Genomic DNA, 11,396 nt, shown 5'->3' with positions numbered 1-11,396 from the left:
GGAATGCGAGATAAGGGTGAAATAGGATGATGCAGTTTTTCAAAAATTTGTTTCAAAGTACTTTTCAACCTTCTGTAGCATCACAATTCTGAGAGGAGGTAGGACAGAATTTTATTCTATCATCTACAGATAAAAATATGCAGTAGAGTGGCTTAATGACTTGCCCAGAAGCATAACTATTCATATTTTTAATTTAGGTTTTTGACTACCTACGTGTTGGGAGTACCATGCTAAACAAGACAGATGAGAACGTAGATTTTAGGAAGGGAAGACGGACAAGTAGATAAGTGAGATTTACTAATTGCTGTGATGGAAATAACACTGGGTGCTAGAGATGGTTGATGCTGATCTTTTCGGTGGGCGGGGAAGACATTTGAGCTGAAACCTGAACAAGTAGCAGGAACCAGCTGTGCGGGGTCTGAAGGAAAAGTGCCCCAGGGACAAGGAATAGCAAGAACCAAGGTCACCATGTTTAAGGGACAGAAAGTCCAGTGGGGTTCCAGCAGGGGAGGAGAGGGTGGGACTACATGAGATTAATAGGTCATGGTTGCAGGTTTAGATTTTATGTTAAATGCAGTGAGAAAGCTTCTGACAGGCTCTAGGCAGGGGGTGGTCCAATTCGAGTTCCTAGTTCTTAGGTTTTTCACCCCCCCCTTTGGTTCTCCCTGGGTGTCAGAGTGGGCATAATGGCAGCAAAAGCTAAGTGGAACAGTTTCACCCTCCCCACTGCCAGCTCCAGCAGTCCTGAGCCTGTTGCGCAGGGTGTCTGAGGCTCTCCTTGGTTTTGTGTTTACTCACCTGTGTAAGAGTGTGCCGTCTCACCTGATAAATACTTATGGTCTTTAAAAGACCATTAGATCTCTGTGTACTTTTTAGGTTTCATTTTTCTGTTGTTCTCCACTGCCGCCAAGCCCTGCCCCTGCCCCGGCCCCCACCCCCATCGATGAAAGTTGTTTTGGGAAGGAATACAATCTGTAACAGTGAACTCAAGCAGGATAAGCCCATTAGCTTTTTCCTTAGAAATCAATCAGAGTTGCTTGACTTGAATTAAAAGGTAACTTTAAAACTAGCAGTCTTCTAAAACTGGCCAGTGTGGGGTGGCCTCCACATGCTGGATCCTCTTTTCCATACCTGGGCTGTGAAATCAGTTTGCGCTGATGCAGAAATTGTCCCGGCCCAAGGAATAGGCCTCCACCCTCCTCACATTCTTTCCATTTTATAGATGAGTAAGTTGAGCTGTAGATAGGTAACTTGCCCAAGCTACAAGTTAAGAGAACTGAGGTTCAAATCCTGGTTGTCTGGCTGTAGGTCTGAGTGAGGTAGATGGTGTAAAGCTTTTTGATCATGACCTACCTACTCTAAGAAATAATTTTACATTGTGACCTAGTGTGTGTGTGTATGTATATGTACGTACATAAATAATACAAAAGTTTTATGGAGACTTACCTGTTACATTTTCTTTTATATTCTATTCGACATTTAAAAAAATGGTTGAGGCTGATTTAACTACCCACTAATGGGTTTCAACCTGCAGTTTGAAAAACTGGCACAGTGCTTGAAGAACTCAGGCTCTGGAGCCAAACTTGCTTGGTCTGACTCATAGCTCTACCATTTATTTACTTGCTGTGAGTTCGGGCAGACTACTTACTTGAACTGTGCCTCAATATCCTCATTTGTAAAATGGATTAAATAGATTAAATGAGTTAGCACATAAAGCCCTCAGAACTACATCTGGCATGAAGGAATGGAAGCAACTATTATTTCTAGACCATTGGGTCTAAGCTAAGTTTATAGTGACCCTTGAATCCTGGGTTGATTTTTATAGAAAAGCCTCCATATGGAGATAAACTGTAAACAGATTATTTCAGCAGATGCAGTACCACCCCTCTCCTCTGCCTAAAACAAGACATTTAGGATGACCTTTTCTTCCTTCCTATTGAGTAGCTAAAAGTACATTCTAAGTCAGTTTTAGTGTGTAGCCTGGTAGATGGACAGATGTACCTTCATAAATGGAAAGGTAGGCAGTGAAAGAATTATTGATGGCAACAGAGAATATCAAGTGTCAAATTTTAACACACAAATTTGTAAGTTTACTAAGTTTCCTATGGAAACTTGAGTGTAAACAACACAATTCATTACCTAATAAAGTTACGAGACCAGGGAGGTACTGTGTAAGGAACACCTGTTGTGCATGTTCTGGGAAGGTACAGAAGTCATCTTGGTTCCACTTGCCTCTAGAACTATTCGGTAGAAGAGGTTGACCCGGGTACCTTTTGCCACCAATCTCATCAGGAGCTTCAGCAGGACATCAGTGTGCAGTGGAGGAAATGGGAGCTGCCTGAGCTGGTATTGACCTGCCTCAGCAACTGGGCCTTTACCTTTTATCACCTACATGAGCAGTGGGCTTGCTTGACTGGAGAAGACGGAAGGAGCAAGTGGAATACACCTGGCACAATATCCATTTCTAACTACAAACTCAATGTCATGGAGTCAACACCTATTTCTGTCCAAATTTCACTATAGCCATCATCACAACCACAACAAAATTTTATACATACAGTATATATAAAATGCATAGTAGTGATCTTGGAAACAAAAGTCCTGACTGAGTCCTGGCTACGTGAGCCTAGGGAAGTCATCCTTGGGGGTTCATATTCAGTAGCTGATGAGGGGACCAGGAAATCTTTCAGGCTGAACCATATATAAACTTTTTTTTGGCCGTGCCTCGCAGCTTGCGGGATCTTAGTTCCCCAACCAGGGATGGAACCTGGGCCCCCTGCAGTGGAAGTGCAGAGTCCTAACCACTGGACTGCCAGGGAAGTCCCTAAACCGTGTAATCTTTAAGAACTCTTTTGGCTCTAACATTTTACGAGCCTAGGAGAACTACAGAGCCCAGACAGTAGGCCCAATTACCACAGCCCCTGATAAAATTTCAGAAGAGCTAGTATGGTAGGGTTCTTTATAATAGAATTTTATCACAATAATTAAAGGATTCATAATTCTGGACTAAATTTTAAGGAAAACTTATAGAATGCATTAAGAAGTGAATCCACAATTACCCTACTGTAATCATGTATGAAGTTTATTTAAAAATGAGTTTCTGTAATTCTTACAGAATTACATTTTTCAGATGAGAAAACTGCAGTTCAGAGAAAATACTTGTCTCAACAGCATTTTATGATTCGCTGGAGAGGCATGAAGACCAAAAACCAGATTCCTCAAATATGTACCATCTGGAAGACTTTTCTGTTTATATTTTTCTCAGACATAGGGTTTCCAGGTGAAGTCTTAAAATTGTTTACCTCTCTTCTGGAAACTGCCTGGTAATATGACATAGCCTTGATGATATTCTAGGTGTCTTTCAAGCTTTATGAAATCAAGTGCATAGAATCAACTCATTGGGGAAGGTAGCCAGCATTTAAAAAAAAAAAAAAAAAAGGAAGTGTAAAACAGGAGTGCATAGTTTCAAATACATGTATTGTGTGTACTGTCTGTGTTCCTATAGAAAATGTATTACTGGAAGTTGTGTCAAAAAAGTTTGGAACATACCAAAGTTCAGAAGAGGGAGCTTCTACAGACTACTACTTAAACGACTCTATTACAGCACACACTTCATTTGAGCCACTGGACGGGAACAGTCAGATCACAGCATCATAAAATGCTTGAGGATCACCACCACCACCACACAAAAAACTCTCTACTACAAGAGTGTAGCCCGTGCAATGTACTAGGTATTCATCTTGACAAGTTACTTTTAAAATATTTCTCATGTAAGTACCTCTGCCCACCAAGCAGTAACTGGAAACAATGTACACTTCTTAGTCCCTCCACTGCCTGATAGAACTGACTGTCAAAAGCCCTACTTCCATTATTGAATGTGACAGTGCTAGAAAAATGATAAAGACTTCTCCATGCAGTCAATCTTTATTATAGCAGTATTCGCATATTCACATCAAGTACATAGAACTTTTTTGCCTTTTATATAGTACAGAGTTTTTAAATAACTTTACACAGAAATAAATTTCTTCAATCTGAATTTCAGCTATCTTTTTTTTTTAATTCTCCATGCTTTCTATCCAAACTGAACAATATTTTCCATTGTACAAATTTACATGAGAAAAACTCCGAAGTACAAATGAAAGGACCTGAGCAGGAAAGAGAACCCAAAGTATCAAGAAGCGGGGATGGGGAAGAATTGAAAAAAAAAAATTCAAGCAAACACTGAGGATTAAGGGACAAGAGGGAAACATCATCCGTTTGACTGAAAATAAATGTCTTTTTTTATGAATTGAAAAATAAGCTTTAAAAATAGTTACTCCTTTGTAATTTTCGCAAAGCAGGTATAGAGAGGTCTGTGGACAAGTAAAAAGTCCCCATCTTTTCACTGGGCACACCCCAGACTCCATGAGAACCTTTTCAATGCTTGAGCGGAACTGAAGTGAACTAAACCCAAACCTCTGGCAGCAAGAGAGGAGAGGAATGTGAATGTGAATCGCCATAAGGTTTGGAGTAAACCAGGGGCCATTAACTCACTGCAGTTAAAACATGAAGGATTTCCCTTTCCTCTCTCTTATAGAAGAATTGTCCTCAAACCGAGAAATAAGTGAAAGGGAGGGGGGGCGGATTTCCTTTTTCTTGGTCCAAACCAAAGAGCAATCATAACTACTAAATAGAATTCAAAGGGACATATGTTAAACAGTTAATTTCAATCTCCTCATAGTTGTACACTCCTATTTTAGAAGAAACAGCAATTGCTGAGTGAGGAAAGGGTCAGAGTGTACAACAAATGAATGAGCTATGTCACTGTGATAGAGTCCTTCAAATCAGGCGATATGAAGGCCAAGCTGAGACTATAACCTGTGGCATGGCCAAAGGAAACACAGAGGACCCAACAAAGGCATTTTCAAATGAAGGAGGGAAAATTTACAGCATACACACACATACACACCCCTGTATGTAAACTAACATAACATGAAGATAAATAAGACATAAAGGTTAGCCATTTATGTTGGTAATTAACATGAATAAAAAGGCATTATATGTTTACATAGCTGGTTTTAATCAGCTACAGAACACAGGCAAATGTATTAGGAAGGAATGATTTTTTAAAAAACCCGTTCACAGCTTAGAATAAAAAGCACACTTATTGCACTCTTACATTTTATTTCAGGTAATTATAGTTTATTTCCCACCCTCACATCAATTCTTCCCTACCCCTAGACTTACTCCCATACCCTCCCCCCTCCCATTTTGGTCCATTTTGTCTACACCTGTGCCTAGACTGTGAGCTTTGTTGCTTATGCTAGTCTGACCTTTCCTCTTATGTAACACATACTCCACCAAAACACAAGTGGGTTAAAAAAAGCTTAACACACAAATGTAACACAATAATTCTCAAAACAAACCCAACTTACTAAGCAACTTACTCATAAGCCCTATCTCCACTCCTGTAAACAGAACACTTCCTCTGCTCTATCTCTTCAGTGAATTTCATGCCCGATTCCCTACATAGATTCTGTGATGAGAACCAGCCACTCGTGGGTGCTGGACAATGTGCTCAGCCTGCCAGGAGAAGCCGATGGTTTGCACAAATCATCTTTTATGCTAACATGAATAAACGTATTTTAGTTCTTTGTTTTCAAAGAGTACTTCAATCTACAGAATTCTTAAGAAAAAAAAGCATCACAAAATAACCCAGATACACTCACTGGCTGTGTCCTCATGCACAACTGGTTATATCATTGTAATTAGTCAAAACTGCTAAATAAAATTAAACATTTTAATGAAACTGATTTAGTAATTAATAAGACTAAGTTAACAGTTGGGTAAAGGGGGTCAAAAGGTTAAAAAAAAGTATTACAAGAACAACAGTTGAAATTGTGGATACTGAAATAAAAGATACACTCAATTTTTTGAGGTAGAGACTAACCACCCCTAAGCGTTCTAAAATAAACCACTGTTACTTTAATTTAAGATTTTAGGACTTATGTTTCTGTCCTCTTCTACCTTAAAAACACCTGACAGAAACTGTTAATTACCACAACTGGCAAAATTTAGGACTGAAATTCAATTTAAATGTTTTCCCAAACAGAAGTGAAAATTGATTATCTTCAAACAACAAAACAAAGCTTACTCTCTAGAGTACTAATAAAACAAAAATCTTACCAGTATTTTCAATTTACCAGAGCTAGCAACATGGAATACGAGTACACTGGCCACTTCATTCTCCTCTGGGGGCCACTATACAATCAGGCAGTGATGCTCCTGCACCCCTCGGGTGCTCAACAACCTACGGGCATTAGTAATACTCCTTAGTGAAACGTCTAGAGAACTTGCTGAAGCCTTTCTTGGGGGTGGCGAGGAATCGAGATACTAGAAGCACACCATGGAGTGTGTCCAGTTCACACCCGCCAGCCATATGTCCCCTCACAGAGGAGCCCCTGGAGATTCCACCTGGCCCCCAGAGCACCTTGAACAGCATTAGCAAGACAGTCCCACTTATTTCCAAACAAATCCTGAGAGGCAAGTTTATATTTCAAACTCTGGAAAATCAGTGTGTAGGTTGGCAGCAGTACTCTGGGAACTGAGAAAATCAAATTCTGTCCTATATGTTAATTTCACCTTTTTCACTAGTTAATACATATGACTGCTGCCCAGCATATAGTACTTCAACCCTAAACTATAGCAATTTCTTAAAATGTCTGTCAAACATTCCTGTTATATAAAAGTTCCATGCTTTGAAGAACATATGGGAGTAGAAAAAGTTTCTCTAGAAATGTCACTGAATTATGATTTCAACCTATTTGCTCTATGTGATAAATATATCTGACTATACTAGGGATTATGTGCTTTAAAAAAATAATTTTGTTCACTGAAAATTTACCTGTGTGTTTTCTCATTTTTTTAAACATGATTTTGGCTATAAACTCTTTAGTGCATTTATCTTTGCAGTCTAAATTGCACGCTAAAAAATAGTAACACAGCTGAGTTAGACCAGGGTGGCTGCTCTCTTCACAAATCACTGATTTCTGCTAAAATTTTAGCTTTTTTTATTGCATCATGAAGGCACAGTAAGATCATTTGGCAAATTGTCAAGGTATTTTTCTAGAGCCTTACCTACACCATTTCAATGTATGACCTGTAAGCTATTTGCTGTTTATACTCACAGTAAACTTTCCATGTCTGGCTATGGTTTTTTTGTTTGTTTTGCTTTTCAATAGTCTAACGGTTGAAACTGCTAGTCTCAAAGTGCTGATATTCTAGCACAAAGAATGCCAATTTGGACAAAGAAGAGAATCTTGCAAAATGGGTCATCATTCTACCCTCTTAACTGGGCAGTCTCTCTACAGGAGCATCTGTGCACGTGACGAAGCTGCGGCTAACTCATTATGAAGATGTACTGTCTTGCTAAGCCTACCAAAAATTAAAATTATATCACCGTTAGTGAAGTGTTACCATTAACTATTTAATTTCATGCAACCGATATAAGGTTAAAAATTCTGAAACGTACCCCTAAACAGATTCTGGCACCACTTTCAACAACATTCAGATACTCTGAGCTACATTTTTCAGTATTACTGCTTAAATGTATAATGCCCTTTAGGACAAAATGAGAATGCTCAAATACAAGTACACATAAAAGTTAAAATCTTAAATCATCTTCATGTTCTAGAGCTCCTGACTTTTCATATTTTAAAATAAATTACTATTCATTACCTCATTCTGAGGAGGTAGTTTTTGAAGAGGTCACCTGAACCCTGCAATGTGTTTCAAAGTAAAGCTAAATGAGGTGTGCACAAGGCTGGAGAGGTGAATGTACGGGAGGGGCAGGTGAGATCTGAGGAGGGGCGTGCAGCAGTTCCAAAATTGCCTGATGAGTAAAAGATAACATTGTGTGATAAAGAGCTGTGACCGCACCAAACAAGAATTTAGGAAATATTTACAAAGTTTCAGGTTGACAGTGTTGAAGTCTCGATCTTTATTACTAAGTAACTGCTCTTCCTTCTCCAACACTGACATAAATATAACACGTATACTAAAGTATATGGGATTTTATCTTCTAGCTTGCCTCAGCATGTCCTACCAGATCGCAAACACAACCAGGGATTGGATGTCAAGGAACCAGAATTTGACAGCGAGACAGAATCTTCTTTTAAGAGTGCACTTAAGTACAAATGATTACAGTGGATTTTCTATTCACAAATCCCTTTTATAAATTACTTTTTAGTCAATATTATTTCAGTGGTAAAAGTTTAGACCCTAGACTAGTTTAATGATGAAAAAGTCCATCAGGAATACTACATACTTTAAAACAATCTTTTATGGTTGCTCTGAAATTTTTCAGGTGTCACCTCTCCTTATCCAAAATAAAATACACTACAGAAGGCACTGCAGCCGCCTTACAGGAAAGACAGATAAGTACAGCCTTACAAGCTCGTCAGTAAAGCAGCCACATAATATCAATACAAACTACTCATAAAGTGCACTGCACAACAAACAAGGAGTTCTTTCCTTGTATTCTCTTAGGAGCTCAAGTCTATCTGTAGTCTAAGCATCAAAAAAAGCATGTAAAACTCAGGGGAAATTCCTTTTCCATGCCATTTGTAAACTAGAGAAAAAGTATTTAATGGAGAAAAGGAAGAAAAGGGAAATGCTAAAATTTTTATTTTTTAAGGGCTCTATACAAATCTCTCAAGAATACCCTGAGCCTGGCTTCTGGGCACAGCTTCATTTAAGAAATGAGATTTTTCAAATGAGATAGCAAGCTATTCTAAAAAGAAAGGGAAGAAAACAGTGTATCACCTTGAATTTTGTTTTGAAAACGCGAATGCTAAGCTCCCTCCATAACTAGCTCCTGCTGTGCTCAGGGAGGGAGTCCTGCACTAGACGCTCCGGCAGGACACGCCTACTGTTCAAGCCCAGGTCTCTCCAATCTTGGAAAAGGTAACACAAGCATGTTCAAAAGCATCTATGGGGACATATTTAAAAAGAAAAATAAACAATGCTTTTAAAAGAGAGGCAGCATTATGCACACAAGATGCTCTTCAAATCAGCACAAATCATTTTCATTTTTGCAATTTCTCAATTTTGTAAGATACTGCTCTGCTCATGAAAGACTTAAGAACACACTGCTTTTCAAACTCGTTAATAACGTGAGGATTATTTCCCATTTTACTGGGACAATCTTTTACAAGTCCATGGAATTTTCAACAGGCCTTCCTCTGAATATAGGTAACGTAGCAAGAAATCATCTAATGACAGTAAGCTTTAGTAGGCTGAAAAATAGCGGGGCAATTTACAATTTGAAAACTTTAAGTAATTTCTAATTCCCTGATTTATTTTATAGGTCCTGTCTAATTTCTTTCAGGTCCTTCACTATATAGCTTGGTTGGGCTAGGTACATTTGATTTACATTCCTAAATCTTGATAACAGAGTCCAGATTCATGATAAGGGGGGTATTTGCCATTAATACATTCAGAGTCACTTTCTTTGCTACTACTGTGATTTATACCACACTTTAGTAAAGGTCAAGGGAAGTTACGACTAGGTTATATTCCCCATTTATAAAGATAAGGAACAAGGTTCTTAACACCACAGCAGTTCTTTCTATAAAAACAACTGATGTTAGGCTTTTCACATCCTCCCTCAGTCCCAATACACCTAAAATTGCTCTATTCTCTGCCAGGGGGACTCGGCTGCCAAAGTTAACCAACCTTTTGAAGACCAGGCTTGGGAAAAAAGGAAGGAGGAGAATGAATGGAGACACCACCATTTTTATTTGAGGTTGCATATGCTAGATCAAAGACTAGAAAGAAAATGTAGGATGTAGTGCAGGAGTTAGTTGGAAGAAACAATGAGATATTAGTAAAGATGTTAGTGTGGATCCAGCAAGTACCATTAATTTAAAAATTATAAATATTTGTCATTATGCTAAGACTCCCCATATATTTAGGTAGAGAAAAGGATAATGATCTTTCTTTAAAAGTTGTTTATATAACAAAAATACAATTTTCCAGGATATATAATTCTAGTGGGAAGTATTATTTTATTCCAATTCAATTAAATCTGAAAATTATTTTCTTTTTAATAAAAATATAATAGAAGAAATTCAGAAATTAAAACTTGTACCTTACATTTAAATTACATAAATGTCTCACATTCAAAACTGTTATCAAGCAGTTTTGTAGGCTTTTAATTAGATACAGGCATTTTGTGCCCTGGACAAAGTAGCCACATAAGTACTTGGTGACTGGAAGAGCTTAGGAGGAAGATATCAATTGTATTTTCCTGAGAACTTGCTACATAGTGGAGAAAAAAAATCCCCAAACACTCGTCTTCATTGCTGGACCCAATGGGAAAAGAAGGCAATGTGCGCCAGAGCTTCCAGTCTGCCCGCCAGGCAGAGCCTGCGTGAGCGAGGAAACAAAGGCCAGAGACCCAGCAGGTCAGGAAAAAGATGCAGCATTCCCTTTTCCTCTACACCAAAACCTACCTCCTCATCTCTCACCCTCCATTTAAATAAAATAGCTTCATTTTGGTGAAAATTTATCAAGGACTGAACATGCACCATACAGGAAGGGCATGCTGCATTTTTGTTCCATCCCTCAGAAATTAACCAGTGGTGGCTAGGGGAAAGAGCTCCACAACAAAATCCCAGAACAGGAAAGAGAACGAGGCTTGGTGATTGCAACTGCCCCATCAGATGATCAGCCACATATCGATCGGGTGGTTAGAAGGGCAAAGTTGACTGGCAGACTTTCCAGAGCAAATCTCCCAAGCTGTAGCAGCAGTTTCTTTCCATCATGCCTGACCATCAAAAGGTCAGAACTCAGGGTCTCTCCTCTTTCTTCCTGGGAGTGGGCAGACTTGTATGCACGTGGTATTTGTGTTGAAGAAGAAACACTGGCAGCAGAGAATTCTAGTTCCTAAAACATTCTTCCCTCTTTTGTTGGATGGGAAATTCCATTCTGTTCCACACCAGCTTATGCATTGAAAATTTTTATCTTTAAAAAGAGTTAAGGAACAGAACTGTGTTTTGATGTTAACAAATTGTACGAACACAAGACTTAAATAAGAGTAGATGCTGTCATGATGGTGTGGCTACTTGAAGGCTGCAAATTCTCCTGTAGAGGGAGGACAAGAGCTAATTTTAAAAAAGTTATCTCAAATAACCTGGAGACACAGAAAAGCCTCATGGAAACCTCACTGAAAGGTGACTAGCTATATGTTACAAATCTAGCAACGACATCACTAATTTAAAAGCAAAAACGGCTGAAACCATGAAAGAAGACAACTTACATAGGATATTAAGTCTGTAGATAATTTCCCACTTGGGTTTTACATGCTATGATTCTAATCAAGCTGAAACAGTTCCAATGAACAAAATTTCTCAGTA

General features: G+C 38.7%; 1 protein-coding gene across 4 annotated transcripts in view; it reads right to left on the bottom strand.

Annotated features, from left to right (window-relative positions):
• Window positions 1-3,908: 3,908 nt before the first annotated feature.
• BRAF (B-Raf proto-oncogene, serine/threonine kinase) overlaps window positions 3,909-11,396 on the bottom strand; it is a 162,139-nt gene continuing 154,651 nt past the window's right edge. For all 4 annotated transcript variants that reach the window (XM_036863233.1, XM_036863235.1, XM_036863239.1 and 1 more), the window contains one exon: window positions 3,909-11,124. In XM_036863233.1, coding sequence (XP_036719128.1) covers window positions 11,102-11,124 — 23 coding nt within the window. In that variant the 3' untranslated portion in view covers window positions 3,909-11,101. The remainder of the gene's footprint in view (window positions 11,125-11,396) is intronic.

Source organism: Balaenoptera musculus, chromosome 9 (assembly GCF_009873245.2).
Source record: "Balaenoptera musculus isolate JJ_BM4_2016_0621 chromosome 9, mBalMus1.pri.v3, whole genome shotgun sequence".
In the NCBI taxonomy this organism is placed as follows: Eukaryota; Metazoa; Chordata; class Mammalia; order Artiodactyla; family Balaenopteridae; genus Balaenoptera; species Balaenoptera musculus.
This window is presented reverse-complemented; position numbering and strand designations above follow the sequence as displayed.